General features: G+C 58.7%; 1 protein-coding gene across 1 annotated transcript; it reads left to right on the plus strand.

The window, feature by feature from the left end:
• Positions 1–3,870: 3,870 nt before the first annotated feature.
• RPGRIP1 (RPGR interacting protein 1) lies at positions 3,871–20,160 on the plus strand. The gene is made up of 24 exons (XM_078851055.1): positions 3,871–3,958; positions 4,225–4,281; positions 6,233–6,365; positions 6,660–6,931; positions 7,300–7,456; positions 8,076–8,195; positions 8,473–8,578; positions 9,778–9,801; positions 10,140–10,286; positions 10,491–10,564; positions 11,121–11,230; positions 11,591–11,670; positions 12,225–12,398; positions 12,658–12,775; positions 13,190–13,636; positions 13,995–14,164; positions 14,534–14,873; positions 15,005–15,189; positions 15,414–15,651; positions 17,645–17,751; positions 18,014–18,200; positions 18,858–18,942; positions 19,487–19,617; positions 19,928–20,160. Exons 1-24 carry the CDS (start codon positions 3,871–3,873, stop codon positions 20,041–20,043), a joined length of 3,666 nt encoding a protein of 1,221 aa, XP_078707181.1. The 3' UTR covers positions 20,044–20,160.
• The last annotated feature ends 94 nt before the right edge of the window (positions 20,161–20,254 follow it).

The following is a 20,254-nucleotide window of genomic DNA, read 5'->3' on the forward strand; positions in this document are numbered from 1 at the left end:
CATGTGTGACCTTTGTTTTCATGCAACTTTGTGTCAAGTGCTTTGATATAGGAACTTTATATCAAATCCTTATATAGAAACTTTGTATTCAGCCTTGGTATAATGTTATAGCCCCAAAGGATAGTTAAGGCAGAAGAAAAATGTCTTTTTGCTAGGAGTAGAATGAGATCTCCCCCCTTTTAATCAATTGCCCTGTTGAATGAATGAGGTGTGAATGAGCAAGGCATGGAAGGCAGCATCTCCAGCCAGCTGCAACTGTTGGAGAGGGGATGGTAGCCAGCCCCAAGAACAGTAAAACTTGTCAAGTGGGCTCACTAAAGAAGAGCAGACATATTGACGGCAAAGCCGCACCTTCTTTTGAAAAAGAAAAGGAGTATGGTGGCACCTTAGAGACTAACCAATTTATTTGAGCATAAGCTTTCGTGAGCTACAGCTCACTTCATCGGATGCATACTGTGGAAAGTTTAGAAGATCTTATTATATATGCCATCACGTGCCAGCAATGCCCCTCTGCCATGTACATTGGTCAAACTGGACAGTCTCTACATAAAAGAGTAAATGGACACAAATCAGATGTCAAGAATTATAACATTCATAAATCAGTCGGAGAACACTTCAATCTCCCCGGTCACGCGATTACAGACTTGAAGGTCACTATTTTACAACAAAAAAAAACTTCAAATCCAGACTCCAGCGAGAAACTGCTGAATTGGAATTCATCTGGAAATTGGATACAATTAACTTAGGTTTGAATAGAGACTGGGAGTGGCTAAGTCATTATGCAAGGTAGCCTATTTCCCCTTGTTTTTTCCTCCCCCCTCGCCCCCCAGACGTTCTGGTTAAACTTGGATTTATGCTGGAAATGGCCCACCTTGATTTTCATACACATTGTAAGGAGAGTGATCACTTTAGATAAGCTATTACCAGCAGGAGAGTGGGGTGGGAGGAGGTATTGTTTCATGGTCTCTGTGTGTATATAATGTCTTCTGCAGTTTCCACAGTATGCATCCAATGAAGTGAGCTGTAGCTCACGAAAGCTTATGCTCAAATAAATTGGTTAGTCTCTAAGGTGCCACAAGTCCTCCTTTTCTTTTTGCGAATACAGACTAACAGGGCTGTTACTCTGAAACCTTCTTTTGAAAACACCCTCTTTGAAAATAAGTGTGGCACCATTAAGACCACACGCAGAAGGAAGCGCCACAGGTGACCAACTGACAGACACACAGATTTTGCATCTGGTATAGATTTGCACGAGGGAAGCTGCTATAAATGTGAGGTGTCTTGCAGAGGACCCCGGGGTCTTGTCTTGTCAACATCGGAGCATCGATCCAGATCGACAGAAGCCCTGCTCCACCCCTCCCCCATCTAACTCACTTGGCCAGTGACCTTTAAGGAGAGCAACTAGTTGGTAACAAGAAGACAGTGTATTTGTGTGTGTATGAGTGTAGTATATATCATATACATATGATACGGTGTTGATTGATACATGGATTACCAATAAATGTGGTGCTTTGCCTTATCCTCCCTGAAGAGATCCTGTGCAGTACTTTAAGTACAACACACATATCCCTTACAAACATATGCAGATATACGCACATCACTCACCAGCACAACATGCCTCAGCAACTGCTCAGTAACCTCCTGAAAACCACAGAGAGGTTCTTCCCTTCCGGAGCTTGCATAACATGGGCGGTTGGTGCCAGGGAGACAGCCGATGAAGTGAGCTGTAGCTCACGAAAGCTTATGCTCAAATAAATTTGTTAGTCTCTAAGGTGCCACAAGTCCTCCTGTTCTTTTTGTGGATACAGACTAACAGGGCTGCTACTGTGAAACCTATCAGAGGTACAGTTCCTTTGGGCACTTCAGTTGTCTGCCTCTGACTCACCAGTTCCAGGGGTCATAGAGGGAAAGGAAGGAGGCTGTGTGCATGGGGAGCGAGGGGTTGAGCAAGACTGAATGTGGGATGGGAAGGTACATGCAGCCACTGGGGAGTCCCTGGGGGAAAAGAGGCTGTAGAAAGAGGTGTCCTGGGAGAAGGGTGGCAGTGGAGGGACCCTGTCAGTGCCTGGGGCTGAGGTTGTGTGAGGATCCTTGGCAGTACTAGGAGCTGAGGCTGGAAGTGTGTCTGCACTATGAGGCATTAGCACAGTAAGGACTCTGCTGGGCACTGCTCTCTGGTGCATCAGGGATCATCATCAGCAAAGCCCTTCTTCAAGCACCAAGGCCCCAACATAGACACACTGGGCTCCCTGCAACAGACCTCCAGCCCACACACAGTCCCGCCCTCTTCCCTGCCCAGGGTCATCTCCCAACCCCAGTTCCTGGTGTCCCCTACTGACTCAACCCTTATCACTCTCTTCTGCTCTCTGGACTCACAGGCTCCCTCTGGCAGTGTCCCAGACACAGATGGGTACTAAGCTGGAATGCCCATCCCTGGGGCTGTTCTCTGCCCCCACCCGCAGCTAGTGTTCTCCTGTGATCCCAACTGTATGAAAGGAATGCTCTAGGGGTGAGGGGGATTTTCCCCTCTGCTTAACCTCACGCTGCACAAGGTGTTAACCCCCCCCACCCTTCCCGCCTCCTGTCCTAATGAGTTTACACAGCAGAGGATTACAAGGGATTTATGCTCTCCTTCCAGACTCTCACTGGTATTGGGCAGAGCACCAGGACAGGAGACAGTGACAGGCAAGGTGAGATGGAGCAGAGTAAAAATGCGGGGCTGAAATAGCAGGGAATCTGTAGGTTGGGACTGGGGGCAGAGTCCAGGGCTGGGATAGGAGGAGAGCTATGGGTTGGTAGTGAGGACTCTGGTAGAGCTGGGGTCAGACTGTGCAGCCCAGGGGTGTGGGGACTACAAGTCATGAGCAAGGGGCATTGGCAGAACTTGAGGGAACCCTGGGCTGTGTTAGCAGGGGACTGCAGGTCAGGAGCAGGGTATTGACTGAGCTGTGCTCAGGGTACAGAGCCCAGGGCTGAGAGAGCAGCGAATTTGTAGGTGTGGAGTGAGGGACCTTAGCAGAGTCAGGGGAGAGCTGGGCTGGAATAGCACAGGGTCTGTGGGTTGGGAGTGAGTGGGAATGGTAGAGCTGTGGGGCATGGAGAGTCCAGGCCTGGGATAGCAGTGGCCTTCTGTGTCTGGACTGAGAGGTTTCAGTGGAACTGTGGTGGAGGGAGCCCAGGGATGTCTGGAGGAAGCTTGCACAGAAGCTGGCTGTTCAGTCTGATTCAGGTCTCTGCCATTATAACCCCCATGCCCTAGCATGGGCGTGACTGGGTCGTGGATCTTCAGGGGGCTTGCACTACTTTCTGACAGATGGTAGCAGATTAGCTGGAAGGAAATCCTCCTCCACAGCTGCCAAGACAGCTCTTTTCAGGGACAGAGCAGTCAGCAGGCTGGGAGGGGGTTGTGAGTGAGGGGGAAGAAACACTCACCAGGTGGGGTGGGGGGCCAGAAGGAGAGCCTTATGCTGGGTTAGTGCTGCTCCTCCTGTCTGGGGCAGGGGCCTCACAGGGCTGAGGTCTCCCACATGGGGATGGGGCAGACAGCACAGACGGGGGGGGTCTGAAGTGGAGGTCCGACCCCAGAGCTGAGCTGCTCCGCCATCCCACCCCCTAGGAGCTCAGCAGAGGGAGGAAGCCACCTTGGTATCCCATGTATCCACGGATACGTGATTTATTTTCCCCAGGCTAATGAGGCAGCTACAGAGCCAAGCCCTGGTGGTCTTTCCCCACAAGTGTCCAAGCTGCCGCTCTGCCCTCTCGAGGCTGGGCTCACCCGCTGTGGGGCATGATTGGGGGCCAGACCCCTGAAAGCCATCTGTAACTACCTCTCTCTCTCTCTGCCTTCCAGACTGGGCTTAGCCTGCTGCTATGTCACTACTCCTGCTGGATGAGACAGCCGGAGACCTGCCTGTCAGAGACAACAGCCAGAGGCCCTCAGTGATCAGAGCTATTCAAGGTCAGGGCCACATCACAACGCAGGGATTCCAAGGAAGGGGGGGGCATACAGACCCCCAGACTCCTTCTTTGACTTCCAAGCCTCCCACACCCATCCACTCTGCGCCCCCTCACCCATTCAACCCTCCCTGATACCCCTTCCTCTTCTCCTGTCCCCCCCATCTATCCCCATCCTCCTCACTTTCACTGCTGTCCCTGGGCTCATCCCAGCACCCCTGATGCCCATGACAGAGTGATGGTCTAACTGCTTTCCTGGTGACTTTCTAGATGTGTCAGCCATTGCTCATCCCACGAAGGCCCAGGGGCTGAAGACCCGGATGCAAGGTGAGCAAAGGGGCCCACCCCACACAAACAGTGAGGGGATTCAGGGTTGACACAGGCTAAGGTAGGTAACATAGCACACTAGAGAGGATGAGCCTCTACCCTCACCAGCACCCTATGTCACCACCCCATTCAGAGGGGACAGTGGGGCACAGACAGGGTACTTCCCCCAAGCACAGCTCTCTGCAGGAGACAGGTATCCCTCAGTCCAGAGAGGCAGTCTTCCCCAGGGATACAGTCCATTTTCCTGAAGTCTGAGTTCTTACTGGGGAAGTGCCTTTTTAATGTGCCCACCTTCCTACAACAAAAACATATGGACCCACTCCCATCCTAGCTCTTGCCTGCTTCTGCAGCAGGCAAAATACCAGCCAGAACCTCAGCTGTTGGGGGTGAGGACTAGTGCTGCCTCCTCTTCCCGAGGACACAGCCCGCTCAGACAGACAAATACCGGCTTGGAGAATCCACACCACAGAATGGACCCAAACACTCTGTTTCATATCCCCTTTCCTACAACCTCCATCACAGCCCAGGGGCAGCAGGTTGCTATAATTTTTGGTGGTGCCCACAACGGGTCCAAGTCCTGCCCCCTGCCACACCTGCCTAATGCTCTGGGAGGGAGTTTGGGTTCAGGAGGGGGTTTGGGGTGCAGGCTCTGAGAGGGAGTTTGGGCTCTGGGCTGGGGCAGGGAGTTGGGGTGTGGGAGAGGGTGAGGGGTACAGCGCTTACCTTGGGTGGCTCCCAAAAGTGACCTGCACACCACTCTGGCAGTGGCTCCCAGGCAGGGGGGCCAAAGGGTCTCTGCATGCTACTGCCTACAGGCACCACCCCCACAGTTCCCATTGGCCGCAGTTTCCAGCCAGTGGGCACTGCAGAGTCAGCTTTTGGGGCGGGGGCAACGCGTGGTGACTCCCGCCTGAACCATAGGGCCATTCCAGCCACTTCTAGGAGTGGCGTGGAGCAAGGCCGGGCAGGAAGCCACCCTTGGCCCTGCTGGCGGTGGCAGCTGGGCCCTTTTAAATCAACCGGGAACAGCAGGCAGGGCCAGGGGAAGAGACCTTGCCCTGAACTTTGGTGGAGCTGGGCCCCGAATATTCCTGGAGCATGGGTACTACGGGCCCATATAACTCGCCGCCCCTGTCACAGCCCCTAACAGACCCCACTTCAGTTCCTCTCCTGCCCCCACTTCTCCCTGAATGACAACCTTTCAAAACTGCCCTTCCTTCAGCTGCTTTGACCGGGACCTGTTAGGCCTAAAATTGCGCTGTCTGCTAGCTTCCCAAATCTTCCTCCTGTGACTGCAGCCACGTGGGCCCCACACTTCTGGTGTGTAATGGCCAGACTCTCAGCACAGGGCCTCTTTCTCCTCAAGGAGCCCAGTGCTTAGTTCTTTCTTTAAAACTGTGACCTCAGCCTCCATAGTCCATACCCTCCAGCTTCTCATCCTTCTCTCGGATGGGCTGGCTCTGCAGGAAGATTTAGCGATAGTTCTTCCTCCAGCAGCCACTGCTTCTTCCCCTTCTCTTCCTTTACCCCATGGTAGGCCAGGTCCTACTTGCTCTCGCTGACTTGGGTCCAAGCCCTGTCCCTTGAGACGCTCCTGCAAGCATGCCACTGTCAGACTTTGTAGATAGTTAAGTTCTACATGGGCTTCTGCTCTGTCCTGTCAGCCATGGGAACGTCCTTAAGATCCTTCCACTCCTAAACTGGCAGGGGCTGCTGGGTTGCCTTCTTTTCCTCACAGGGGCCCAGCTGGTCCCATACTCCTCTGCATTGATCCCAGCCTCACAACTGCTATATCTGAGCTCACAGCTATGCTCTGACCCCCTAGACCCCACTCCCCTCCCAGAGCTCTGGAGAGGGGTCAGCAGTCCTTGGTCCCAGCCCCTAGCCCTAGTCTGTAGGGTAGAATCTGTGCCAGCCCCTGGCCCCTCATTCCCTGATGTTGGCCTTTCAGAGTCGGTGGCATGGACACGGCAGCATGTGAGCCAGATGAACCGGGCAGAGCTGGAGAATGGGTTCCTGCATCTACATGACGAGAACCTGGTGCTCAAAGAGTTTGCGTGCAAGCAGGAGGACAGGATCAAGAGGTACCAGCAGGGCCCCATAAAACCCATCACCCTCACCACTAGGATCCTAGGCTCCCCGAGACATGATGGGGCAGAGGAGGGTACGCAGGGATTGCAGAGGAGCAGGTGTAGGGGTCTGTGGTAATGCAGGAAGGGGGCCTGGGGTTAGAAGATTCACAGGGAGTGAACGGGGCTGTGCTCCCCACAAGCAGGCACAGGCTGAGGGACACACTGGGGTGGGTAAGATAGGGGCTGTGGCAGCATGTGCCCAGGGATGGATCAGCCGCAAGTTCATTACCTATGCTTCCTCCCCAGGCTGGGCACTAAGCTGCTGAGACGTACCCATGAGCGGGCACAGGTTGAGGGCCAGCTGGGCTCCAGGGCCAGGTGGTCATGCCGGAACCTGGAGGAGTCCTTGGAGGACCTGCAGGAGCGGGTGTGGGATCTGGAGCGGCGCAATGAGGGGCTGCGGAGTCGTCTGCTTTCCTACAAGCAGCAGCTGCAGCTCCACAGTTGCAGGCACCACTGGTCCTATGGCTACATCCAACCCCGGGTGGACACTGGACTTCGGCGGGTCCACACGGCAGGTGGGAGGGTGACCGAGAGACATCACAGAGGTGAAGGGGATGGATCAAGACAGGGAGTGGGAAATCACCATTCCTAGGGGTGGAAGTGCCTCCCCCAGGAAGGGGGTTGGGAGCTCAGGGGCTGAGAGAGGTGGGGAATCCCCACCCTGAGAGAAGGTCTGGGGCAGCAGAAGCTCAAGTAAAGAGCCCAGGGGATGACCCATCCTGGCCTCCAGTCAGGCCCTTTCCCAGCTCTGCTTCTTTGTATTGGAGTCAGCTCACAAGTGAGGTGAGTCTGCTGGCCTCAGTCCAGTCCCCTAGGAATCCTTTGCCCCTACAGGTTTAGCATCAGGAAGATAAGACCTCATCTACCTTTTTCTCCTGTGCAGGGATGCGGATGCGCAGTCCAGAGGCCCGACCTACCCACACAGCTCCCCCCAGATACAGAGACCACATCACAGAGGGAGTACAAGCCAATATGGAGAGACAATGCATCCCTCTCCCACCCAGCACCACGGAAGGGGTAACAGCCCCTGAATCCCCACTGTGAGTCCTTCCACATCCTCTCCCTCAGATACCCCTTCCCTCCCTGCAACAGGACATGGGCACCACACCCTCACCATCACAGACTGCTCTGAGACCATCTTACTTGAGCACACCAGCATGTACTTGCATTACAGTTTCTCAATCCCTCCACTATCAGATCCAGACCTCTGCACGGTTCTCCAGCTTTCTGGCCCCTCTTCGCAGGGGGTGAATTGTGGGGTGCTCAGGGAGCTCCCTCTTGCCAGGCTCTCCCAGCTTAGCAACTTCTGCTCTAGAATCCAGTAGGCACTTCCTGTGCTCTTTTTAAACCACTTGCCCATTGGCTAGTTAGCTCATTACCTTCCCAACCCCGCTGGCCCAGTAATCAGGCACAGCCCTGACCAGTTAGGCCTTGAGGGGGGGGCCTAATTGATGCTAATCGTGACCAGAAGGGTGATGCAAGCACCCTCTCAGTGCTCTGTCAAACTCCCTAATCCTGCCATCTGCTCTCCAAACTTGCCTTCCAGCCCCCTGCTCCCTTTGGAGTCAATGTGGCATCACCCTAGCACCTGTGTCCTCTGATCCTGCCCCACACTTTCTTAGGGGTCAGCGCGTCAACCCAGGTCCCTGCTCCCCACAGATCCCACAGCCTGGTGTTGGCAGAGATGGAGCCTGAGTTACAATGCCGGGCATGGGGGACAGAGATGAACCTCGAAGGGGCCCCATCCCAGCAGTACTACCAGCAGGCCCTGGAGCATCGGTATGGCACTCCTCAGCCCACCATTACCCCCTGAGTGAGGGGGTGGCTCTGTTGGGCCTGGGGGAGAGGGCGGGTCTATGCCTATATAGCCCTGGTGGGAAGAGGCAGTGACTCCGATTGGCTTTGGGGTGGGACAGGGGAGGGTAAGGACGGGGGGCTGTGCCAGGCCCAGGGAGAGGTTGTGCCAGGCCCAGGTTGGGGGCGTAGGACAGATGGAATGTGGGTCCCCTGCAGGGATTGCTGCTCTAGCTCAAGCCACCCACTGCTCCCCTTGCAGAGCCGCCATCCGGGGGAACGTGGAGCTGATCCGGCTGCAGCGGCTCCTGAGGGAGCGGAGCTGCGAGCTGGCTGTGACCAGAGTCAGATTCACTGACCTGCAGGAGGTGAATTAGCCCCAGTCCTGTGCCCCCCCGGGGGAGGGGAGAGAAAGACCCCCAGCTGTCAGTTCCCCTGCCCCACAGGGGGAGAGGAGAAAAAGGCCCCTAGCTGTCAGTTCCCCTGCCTGTGCCACCCTGGGGGAGAGATGAGAAAGGCCCCCAGCTGTCAGTTACCCTACCCCACAGGGGGAGAGATGAGAAAGACCCCCAGCTGTCAGTTCCCCTGCCCTCCAGGGGGAGAGACGAGAAAGACCCCCAGCTGTCAGTTCCCCTACTTGTGCCACCCGGGGGAGAGATGAGAAAGGCCCCCAGCTGTCAGTTCCCCTGCCCGTGCCCCCCCAGGGGAAGAGACGAGAAAGGCCCCCAGCTGTCAGTTCTCCTGGCCCCCAGGGGGAGAGACAAGAAAGGCCCCCAGCTGTCAGTTCCCCTACTTGTGCCACCCGGGGGAGGGGAGAGAAAGACCTGCAGCTGTCAGTTCCCCTGCTCCCCAGGGGGAGAGGAGAGAAAGGCCCCCAGCTGTCAGTTCCCCAGTCCTGTGCCACCCAGGGGGAGAGACGAGAAAGACCCCCAGCTGTCAGTTTCCCAGTCCCGTGCCCCACAGGGGGAGAGACAAGAAAGACCCCCAGCTGTCAGTTCCCCTGCCCTCCAGGGGGAGAGATGAGAAAGGCCCCCAGCTGTCAGTTCCCCAGTCCTGTGCCACCCAGGGGAAGAGTCGAGAAAGGCCCCCAGCTGTCAGTTCCCCTGCTTGTACCCCCCGAGGGAGGGGAGAGAAAGACCCCCAGCTCTCAGTTCCCCTGCCCTCCAGGGGGAGAGATGAGAAAGGCCCCCAGCTGTCAGTTCCCCTGCCTATGCCACCCAGGGGGAGAGGAGAAGAGACACTCCCAGCAACTAGGCACCTGCCTGTACCACCTGGGGAGAGATACCCGAGTATCCAATGTGACCCCACCAACCCACCCACCTGTGGGGATGAGTAGGGATTTGGAGGGGAAGCTCTCCCTTCAGCCAACTCCATGGGGAGCTCCCGCCTTCACCCCCTCATGTCCGCATCTGTTCCTCCAGTGGGATCAGTGTAACTGCTTCCCGGGTTGGGAGTGCAGGAGGGCGACAGGGAGAGGCCAGGCCCAAAGCCCTCCCAAGTCAGCGCTCAGCAAATTATAGGCTCCACATAGCAGCACTGATGGCAGCTCTGCGATTTCTCTTCCCAGGCCTATGAGAGCCAACTCCAGCAGGTAAATACTGAGGTACGGGAACTCCGCTCCCCAGCAACCCTCATGGGATCTGCCCTTCACCCCCCAGGAAGGGAGTGCCCCTCTGTACTGATGGGACAAGAGCTCCCCTCCCCCGGCTGGGACCCATCCCGAGTGCAATGCACTCGAGACTTGGGGGGGAGGCTGGGGCAAAGAAAGTCTCTCTGTATCCAGCCCTAAAGAGACAGCCCTCACTCCCTTGTCCTTGGGTTATCATGCTCAGTTCCAGGTCCCTCCATCCTGGCAGCCCTGCAGCAGGGAGGGGCCGGCATCCCTCTCTCCTGCCTGTGCTGGTCTTTCTTCCTTCCCTCCCGCACCAGAACCAGGAGATGCTGAGAACCAGCAGTGAGGCCCTCCTGGCCCAGGTGGAGGAGCTCACCGTGCAGCTGAAGGCAGAGACGCAGAAGGTGATGGCGTTGGAGAGCAAAGTGGAGAGCGTCTCATTCCTGCAGGGGGCGCTGGAGGAGGTAGGGAGCCCTATCCAGCTAATCCAAGCCCTGGGGACCCTCCTTTTCCCTACTCTGAGGCCAGCTTCCCTGGAGTCAGTAGGGGGGTCCCTGGTGAGCAGGGGCTGGGGGGGTCCCTTTCTAACCCTAGAGAAAGAGCCTGACAGGCCCAACCCTCATTGGCTGGGGGACCCAGGTCTGGGGACTGATCTCTGTCTCTCTCAGTTTCAGGAGAGAATCAGGTCCCTGGAGAAGGAGCGAGACCTGCTGAAGGAGGATTATGATAAATTGCTGGAGAGGTGAGACTATGAGTTTGGCCGAGCCCCGCACCATGCAGTGGGGCTGTCCCACGGAGATGGTGCCCAAGGTCAAGTGAGAAGTCTCAGCCCCCATTTATCCCCAGAGATGCCACAGCCTGGGGTCCAGTCACACCAGATCTGTTTGGTGCCTGTTCAGCCCCCACCCTGGGCTCCATTCAGGGTCGGGCTGCTGGGGCTGGAAGCTCTGGCCTGCAGGAGATAGGCAAAGGTCTGGAGCAGCCCCAGAGTCTGCCAGAGACAGGAGACTGATCCCAAAGGGCTGACCCTGGAGGATGGGGGTTTTGGGGGAGAGCCTTAGGGAGCCCTCTCCAAGTCTGTGGTACAGTGTGGGGAGGGCCTGGCAGAGCCATAGGGACATCCCCGCACCCTCAGTCTGCTATGCCTGGGTGGGGCCTGGCAATGAATTGCAGCAGCTATGCAGCAGCAGCTCCCAGGGCCCTGAAGGCTCAGGGCACCGTGTGTTGGAGCTTCTCTTGGCGGGATTGGGGTTTGTGGCCCTTGCGGTGACCCTGTAGCATTGCCCCTCTTGCTGCAGCAGTCTGGCCTGTGAGCAGCGGCAGGGGAACGTCTCACGGCTGGAGGAGCAGCTGAGCTTGGAGCTGGCAGAGAAGAGGCGGCTGGTGGAGGAGCTGGTGCAGGAGAGAGGTGAGGGGGCTGGCAGGACGGGGGGAGAATCTCAGTACCAGCACAGGGACAAGGGACTGAAATGGCAGCTTCATCCCAGTGGGGAGTTCTTGCGTCCCCATTGACTAGGCCGCTCTCCCTGGGGTGGGGTCGTTGCAGGTGCATTACAGTCTGAGGGGGGAGAGGGGTGCCTCCCAGCCACACGACAGCCGTGGGGGGAAAGGGGAGGGGTGCATGAAGTCTGGCCTGAGGGAGGGGGTGGATCCTTGGTGTGCAACACGTGTGTTGGGGGGCAGAATGTGTCCCAGTCACACAGGGCCAGGACCAGCTCTGTACCACAACCAGTTTGGTATCCAGGCCTGACCCCCGTCTTGTCCCCAGCTCGGAGTGAGGAGCTGAAGCAGGAAGTGGAGAGGGGGAACCAAACTCCAGAGCAGAAGCCTGAGCCGACCCTGTCCCAGGTGGGTACGAGCCAGGGAGGAGCCAGGGTTGGCTGATCTCCCCAGGCCCCTTCGTGGGGTGTGGTAGGTGCCCCATCCTCTCACAGCATTTGGCAGGTAAAGGGCATAGAGCTGGCGCCGGTGTGGGGGGAGTTGGGAGTGGGGTGGGGCTGGTCTGGTCCCTGTATGGAGGAGTCAGGGGGACTGGGCTGGTCCCACCCATCATGGCAAGCACAGGGAAATCAGAGGGTGGCTGGGCTGGGCTGGTCCCACCTGTCATGGCAAGTGCAAGGCCATATGTGGGGGAGTCAGCAGGTCTGGGGTGGTCCTTCCTCTCATGGCGAATGCTATGTAGGGGGAGTTAAGAGTTTAGGGAGTCTGGGCCGGCCCCCCCATCATGACAAGTGCTGCAGCCTGTGCGGGGAGGACAAAGGGGGGCTAGGCTGGGCCCGCACGTCCTGGCGAGTGCTGGTGCTAGGCACGGGGGAGTTGCAGCCTTGGGGACTGTGGTGTTCCTCCCTCATTCAGCAGGGGAGGCAAGGCTCTCTTCTGCTCACTCACCCGTTTCCCTACAGCACCCCTGTTTGGATCAGCTCCCCACCCAGACTGAGCAGGAGGAGCTGTTCACCCAGCGGAGCCTGAGCCGGAGGCTCCGGGAGACAGAAGCTGCCCATGCTGACACCATCCTGGAGCTGGAGAAAACCCGGGACATGCTGCTCCTGCAGCACCGCATCAACCGGGACTATCAGGTTGGGGAGGTGGTGGCACAGGGGGTGACTGACCCGGGTGCTGTGTTAGGCCGAGCTGTGGGCTAGGGGGCAGAGGGGATGAGCTGTGGGGTGGGTGGAGGGGATGAGCTGCTGGGTGACTGACCCAGGTGCTGTGTCAGGCCGAGCTGTGGGGCGGGGGGAGGGGATGAGTGGTGGGGCGGGGGGGCAGGGGGTGGGGGGATGAACTGTGGGACTGGGGGGGTGAGCTACTGTGTGACTGACCCGGGTGCTGTGTCAGGCCGAGCTGGAAGGTGTGAGGGTGCAGGCTGAGCAGGAGAAGAGGGGACATGAGGAAAAGCAGCAGAAAATGGTGCAGCTCCTGGATCTGCGCAGCGCCCACATCTGCCAGCTGGAGGGTAAGGGCAGAGCCAGTCCCACCTGCCCCCTGGAGCAGTTTTCGTCGTGCCTCCCTCACGACCACTGCTGGAGACAGAACGGGGCAGGATGGACCTTTGGCTGGACCTGTGTTCTCGTTCCCTGCCCCAAGAGGCTGTGCCGGGTCCCTGCGTGCCCAGTGTACTGTTCCGAGGGGGACCTGGCCCCTCGATAGTAGTTGGCTTGCTGCACAGCACTTGGGCTGGCAGACAGCTACGCTGGGCTTGTGGGGACTGACCCTGCAGCAAGAGGGGGGAAGACAGCAGCAGGGCAGTGGGTCACTCCTGTCAGGAACCGATAGGGGAGGGGGCCGGGTACAAGCTATGCCTTGGGGATAGAGGGGGGAGAAGATGGGGACATGTCCACGCCTCACAGGTCCGCATCTCCTCCCCCAGAGCAGCTGAAGGATGTGGCCTATGGGACGCAGCAGCTCCCACTTCTGCGGACCGAGGGTGATGTGGACGTGGAGAAGGGCAAGGCACCTGTGTTGCGGCGTGGTGAGAACCTGTTTGAGCTGCACATTGCAGGGGCAGTGCTGTCAAGGGAGGCGCTGCAGGTGCTGGGGGATGTCCAGCCTGTCACCTTCTGCACCTATGCCTTCTACGACTGCGAGACGCACTGCACACCGATGGTGCGTGGGGCCCGGCCACGCTACAGCTTCACTTCTCAGTACGTGATACAGGCTGAGCCCCTCTTCCTGCAGTACCTGCAGGGGGCTGCCGCTCGCCTAGACCTGCACCTGGCCACGGCTACTGAACACAGCACTCTGGCTTCCTCTTGGCTGCACTTCCGGGCGGTTCTGGGGCGTGGGGAGCGCTTGCACGCCACAGCGATGCTGCACGGTAAGAGCTTTCCCTCGCCACGGCGATGCTCTACGATGAAGCGCTCCCCTTGCCCTCTGCCATGGCAGCTGCTCAGTGAGGGCGCCCGGCCTGTCAGTGCCACAGACAGTAAAACACTCCCATGGCCTGGAGAGCCATTAGCTCATCTTTCCCTCACAGTAAAGACTCCCTGGGGCCAAGGCTTGCAGCCTGGGGAACATTCCAGGTTTCTAACCATTCGTACGTCTTTGTGGCCTTCATGTCCTGTTACTTGCTGCCCTAATTCCTTCTTGCTCCCCCAATTCCTATCCCCTGGACTTTCTGTCCACACTGCCTTCTGCATGTCCCCTCAACCCCCTGCCCGCTTCACACCCTGTAGGTCCGAACGGCGAGAACTATGGGATGCTGGAGTATTGGATGAGGCTTTGCCTGCCCATGGAGCAGACCATGCGGCTGCACTGCGAGCGCACCAAGGCCTTGGGCTACTTGTCAGCCTGCATGCCCCAGGCCAGAGCTGCCCAGCAGAGCAGGCAGCAGGACAAGGAGGGGGTGAGGAAGCAGGGGTGTGTATGGGGGAGGAGTATGTGAGGGTAAACACACACACTCATACTGCAGGAAATGCACCCCAGAAAGGGGGAGCCTTACAGGGCCATGCCCACTGGTACAGGATCCCTGTAGGGACATATGCCCCCACAAAAGGGGCTCCCCATGGTGGGACACAACCACAGGGCCTCATAGGGATATGTGTTCCGCACTAGGAGCTCTCTGGCACATGTCAGAGCAGGATCCCTGTAAGGGAGGCCTCAGGCACTCTGGACATTAAAGTGCCTTCAATGTGGCAAAGCCATGATTCCTATGGGATGCAGCCTGGGCCCTCTGCTCATCCAGTTACCAGCCTTTCTCAGTCTCCCCCTCTAGGTCCTGGAAACTGAGTGGCTGTGGAATGAGCTGCAGGTGCAGATTGTGGGCTGCACCAGCCTGCGGGGTCGTTGGCTCAGCACCCAGCCCAGCCCCTACGCCATGTACCGCTTCTTCACCTTCCCTGACCACGACACACCCATCATCCCCTCCAGCAACAACCCGCACTTTGGAGACCTGCGGACCTTCCCCATGCGCCCCACAGCTGAACTCGACCGCTATCTGCATCTAGAGAGCCTCTGGGTGTACATCTTCGATGACGAGGATGCAGAGCCAGGCAGTTACTTGGGCAAAGCACAGATCCCGCTGCTGCCTCTGGCATGCGGGCACAATATCACAGGTGAAAGCCGCTGGACCCAGATCCTCTATTGCTCAAGGAACAGAGCTGGGCACAGTTCCCCTGCCCCTGGCCTCAGTGCCCAGGCCCCCACCCCCTGTGCCCTCTTATGCCTCCAATTCTGTACTCCATAGGAGATTTCGTCCTCACCAACCCATCTGGGTACCCCAATGGCTCCATCAGCCTCAGCCTGGAGTGGAAGTGTCGGTATCTGCCCCCGGGGGCTGCCCTGCACCAAGTGGCCTGGGCCAGGGTACACCAGAGTGAGAGACCCTTGGAGCAGCTGATTGAGGAGGAAAGGGCTGCACTACACAGCCAGGTACAGAATGACCCAGCAGCCCAGTCTTAACACCTGCCCCCTACAATATCACCCTCCCAGTGAGGGCTGGGAGTCAGGGCTCCTGGCTTCTATCCACTGCTCTTTCATTGTCTTGCTGGGCGATGCTGCCATTCCTGCACCCCAATACAAAAAGGAGTAGGTTAGTGGGAATGGGGGAAGCTGCCAGGCTGTGGCGTGACTGTGCTGTTCTGACCCCTGCTCAGGCCCGGCTTGGTCCCAGCACCTTGCCATCGCAGCCTGAGGGCCAAGGGAAGCAGCTCCAGGTCTCGGTGGTCAAGGCGGATGGATGCAGGGGGAAGCGGGATCGGGGAGCCAGCAGTCAGACCCAGCCCAATCCAGTGCCAGCAGCCAGTGGCTACACACCGGAGGAGGGAGAAGAGGTGGTTCCCATGGGAGACATTGCTGAGGTGAGACTAGTTAGAGGGGACCAGGAAGCAGGCAGTGAGGGTGCAGCAACCCAAGGCCCCTTCCCAATGCTCACCCCACACTAGGGGTCGTCAATTATTTTTTCTCAGGGTCCAAATTTCTTGGGCAAGGTACAGTCAAGGTCCAGACTTCAGAGAAACAGTTTTCACACCGCAATAACAATGATAGTAATAAGTACATAAAAAGATGAAATGGTCTGTTCACAAGCATCTGGCAGTCCAGATTTGGCCCACAGGCTGCCTAGTGCCCCACACTGAACCAGCTGTTCCCTGAGCCTGATGTGGTTTGTCTGTGCAGGGGACGCTGGAGGGGAAGGAGGTCCAGGCTGGCCAGGAGGAGCAGGAGGAAACAGGATACTCAGCTAAGGATGCTGAAACCTCTGCCAGGACCCAGCGCTTGGAGCCAAAATCCCTTGCACTGGATGTAGGCTCTGCTCCCGAGGACATGGGTACCAGCTCCTGCCTCCCATGGGGTACCCAGCTGTCAAAGCCAACTGGCCAGGCTACCCTTGGGTCCTGCTCAGTCCCTCATGCTGTGCCAGAGCTGATGGTACAGGTCACACGCACCCAGCCCCAGGTGGCACAATGTAGAACCACAGACAGGGCATCCAGCTGTGGATTGGGGCTCACTGTGGTGGGGGAGAGCGACGCGGCCATCCAGCTGTGGCTTGGGGTTCACTGTGATGAGGGAGGGCGACGCAACCATCCAGCTGTGGCTTGGGGTTCACTGTGGTGAGGGAGTGTGACGCGGCCATCCAGCTGTGGCTTGGGGCTCACTGTGGTGGGGGAGGGCGATGCGGCCATCCAGCTGTGGCTTGGGGCTCACTGTGGTGGGGGAGGGCGATGCGGCCATCCAGCTGTGGCTTGGGGCTCACTGTGGTGGGGGAGGGCGACGCGGCCATCCAGCTGTGGATTGGGGTTCACTGTGGTGGGGGAGGGCGATTCGGCTATCCAGCTGTGGATTGGGGTTCACTGTGATGAGGGAGGGCGACGCGGCCATCCAGCTGTGGCTTGGGGCTCACTGTGGTGGGGGAGGGCGATGCGGCCATCCAGCTGTGGCTTGGGGCTCACTGTGGTGGGGGAGGGCGATGCGGCCATCCAGCTGTGGCTTGGGGCTCACTGTGGTGGGGGAGGGCGATGCGGCCATCCAGCTGTGGCTTGGGGCTCACTGTGGTGGGGGAGGGCGATGCGGCCATCCAGCTGTGGCTTGGGGCTCACTGTGGTGGGGGAGGGCGACGCGGCCATCCAGCTGTGGATTGGGGTTCACTGTGGTGGGGGAGGGCGATTCGGCTATCCAGCTGTGGATTGGGGTTCACTGTGATGAGGGAGGGCGACGCGGCCATCCAGCTGTGGCTTGGGGCTCACTGTGGTGGGGGAGGGCGATGCGGCTATCCAGCTGTGGATTGGGGTTCACTGTGATGAGGGAGGGCGACGCGGCCATCCAGCTGTGGATTGGGGCTCACTGTGGTGGGGGAGGGCGACGCGGCCATCCAGCTGTGGATTGGGGTTCACTGTGATGAGGGAGGGCGACGCGGCCATCCAGCTGTGGATTGGGGTTCACTGTGATGAGGGAGGGCGATGCGGCCATCCAGCTGTGGCTTGGGGCTCACTGTGGTGGGGGAGGGCGATGCGGCTATCCAGCTGTGGATTGGGGTTCACTGTGATGAGGGAGGGCGACGCAGCCATCCAGCTGTGGATTGGGGCTCACTGTGGTGGGGGAGGGCAACAAGGCCATCCAGCTGTGGATTGGGGTTCACTGTGATGAGGGAGGGCGATGCGGCCATCCAGCTGTGGATTGGGGCTCACTGTGGTGGGGGAGGGCGACGTGGCTATCCAGCTGCAGAGCAGGGTCCCTGCTTGAACAAACTCAGTGGTGGGCATAGGTGCAGCCCCAAAGCAAGCTGCCGCTGCAGCCATCCTCTTCAAGGCCCATGGTACAGGTGGGAGCAGGGGGCGGGCAGGTTCCATTCTAATTCCCCTCCCGGTAACAAATACTCTGTCCCTGCCAGCCCCTGAGGAGGCCTGTGAGCCAGCGCCGGAGAGCAGCAGCGACACACAGACCACAGACAGTGACGAGATCGTGGTGGGGACCAGCCTGGGGAGCCCTCCAAAGGCGGTAATGCCCCCACCCCTGAGGCAGTGCTGGAGGAGAGGGTGCACAGACCCATGGGGAGGGAGCCATGCCAGGTACAGGAGTCGGGGAGGAGCATGGGGCAGCTACAGCTTGTCGTGACAGTGCTGACCCCTACTGGGTTCCGAAGTGGGGGAGAGGGGAGCTTGGCTCAGCCAGCCTCCCCCCACCCCCTGCAGAAGAGTTTGGGGCCCTGGTTCCCACCCTCTCAGGCCTTGCGTGACCTGCTCTCACCTCATCTTGTCAGGACATGGAGTGGATCCGCATTGAGATCGTCTCTCTGAGTCTGCACCCTGAGGCCGTGGCCTGTGAACACATCCAGCAGCTGTACGTGGAGTACCACTTCCCAGGGGTGCCCCTGGCTGAGACTGAGACCCCCCTGTCCCTGCGCAAGCCCCAGGGCAGTGAGGAGATCTACTTCCACTTCAGCAAGGGTGAGCTGCTGTGGGGAGGGTCTGGCTCTCGCCCTTCCCACAGCCCTACCCCCCCAGAGGCAGGGTGGGCGTCTCATGCCTCATGGGGGGATGGGGATGACACATGGGTGGAGACAGGAAAAGCATCTCTCCCCCGCCCCGGGACAGAGCTCATACCTAGGCCTTTGGGCCCAGGTCTGCAGGGCATCACTCCAGGCCCAGAACAGCGGTGCTGTTGTTGGGAAAAGGAGGCCATAACTAGTTTAATAGCCCCACTTTCCTCAGCCCCCTCCCTGGGACTCAGCTCCCCCACTGCCAGGGCAAACTGACAAAGGCCCCACGTCCCTGACTCTTGTTGCGCTGAGCAGCCTGGCCCAGGCCCCCCACAGGGGGCTCCCTCCCCCCAGGGAGGTGGCGGCGCTGGACCACTAGCAGCCTGGGAAGAGGAGCAACACTGGGGAGCTTGGAGATGGGTCGACTGTCACCATCTGGCCCCAGGGGAGCATCAGATTGTTGCCCTGACTCCTCCCCTTGCCCCCCCCCATCCCCAGCAAGCATCACCCCGACTCCTCCTCTTGGTCCCCCCCCAGTCCCCAGCGAGCATCGCCCTGACTCCTCCCCTTGGTGCCCCCCCCACTGAGCATTGCCATGGCTAACAGCCTTTTGCCCCCACCACAGTGATTCAGCTGGACACCGAGGGGGTGAGCATGCAGCGGGAACGCCTCTTCTCCATGCTGCAGGCAGAGGAGGCAGGGCAGAGCTGGTGAGCATCCTGGCTAGGGACAGGAATTCCAGTCCCTTGGGATAAAGGTCCCCAGCACATACCCCTGCTGCACTTACCCCCATCCCCTCCCAGTACAGGCTCTTACAGCCTGCTCATCACCTCTTCTGAGCATGTTCCTGTAAGTGCCTGAACACTGTGACCAATATCCGCCCCATGCTTGTTCTCTCCTGTGGGTGGAGCATGTGCACCCATGCTGCTGTAGGTTACAGAAGGCAGATCAAAGGAATGTGCCGGGAGGTCTGTAATGGTCCTTAGCTCTTGGAGGCATTTGTTTCACACAGGCCCAACGTGCCCCTCCGCAGCTTTACACTTCCTGCAGAAGGCCCCCTTGGCCAGAAGAGTAAAGCTGTCAGGCAGAGCCCTCCTCCCTGAGCTTTTGGCTCTTTTAGACCCCCTGGGCCCAGGCCACTGAGTGCACTAGAGGTGAGGACAGCGCCCTTCAGCTTGGCTTTTCTGTGGGGAGCCGGGGTAGGATGGGCTGGATGCAGGTGCAGGATCCAGACACACTGCCCCCTTATTGCAGGCTGCAGTTCGTGGTGGTGAGCGAGCCCCCGCCTGGGACTGGAGGCGAGTGTGAGGACGTGGGCTTTGCCTATGTAGACCTGCATGAGATCCTGCTGACAGGCAGTGATGTGCTGGAGCGTGACCTCGATGGTGAGTGACGAAGCCAGCAGCACCCAAACGAGCGGTCTCCACTGCTGAGCTGCTGCCTCTGTTCCCCTGCACGCCACCTGCATGAAAGGGGGCCAGTGGAGCAAATAAGAGGCCAGGGACCTGGCCACTGAACTGGGATCTATACCTGGGAGCCAACCTCCCTCCATGTCCTGGGAGCTGCAGCAGTGCAAGTCCTGGTCCCTTCCCAGGGCTGGGGGAGGCAAGTCCTACACCAGGCCCAGCCAGAGAATGGCCCTAGAGAAACACTGACCCCTCCCCTCACTTCCGCTCTCTTACCCACTCCCGGCAGTTGTCAGCCCTCAGGACCGCTCTGCCATCGGGAGGCTGAAGGTCTCTGTGGAAGCAGCTGCTGCCCTCTGCGCCATCTACTGGGAGGGGAGACGAAAGGCTGAAGAGGAGGAATGAGGGCTCCATCAGCTCCCACAAGGCGTGCAAGGACTTGGGACTGTAAGGTTCAAATGGGGACCCCTCCCCCAGCTCAAAGCTCACTAGTGAAGGATGCCACCCCGCCTGAGCAATCAACACGACTCAGATTGTGAGCTCTTCGGGGCAGTGCCTGTCCCTGCTCTGTCTATACAGAGCCTAGCATAAGGGGGTCCTGGGCTCCCAGGTGCTG

This window comes from Lepidochelys kempii, unplaced genomic scaffold (assembly GCF_965140285.1).
Source record: "Lepidochelys kempii isolate rLepKem1 unplaced genomic scaffold, rLepKem1.hap1 scaffold_276, whole genome shotgun sequence".
Taxonomy (NCBI): domain Eukaryota; kingdom Metazoa; phylum Chordata; order Testudines; family Cheloniidae; genus Lepidochelys; species Lepidochelys kempii.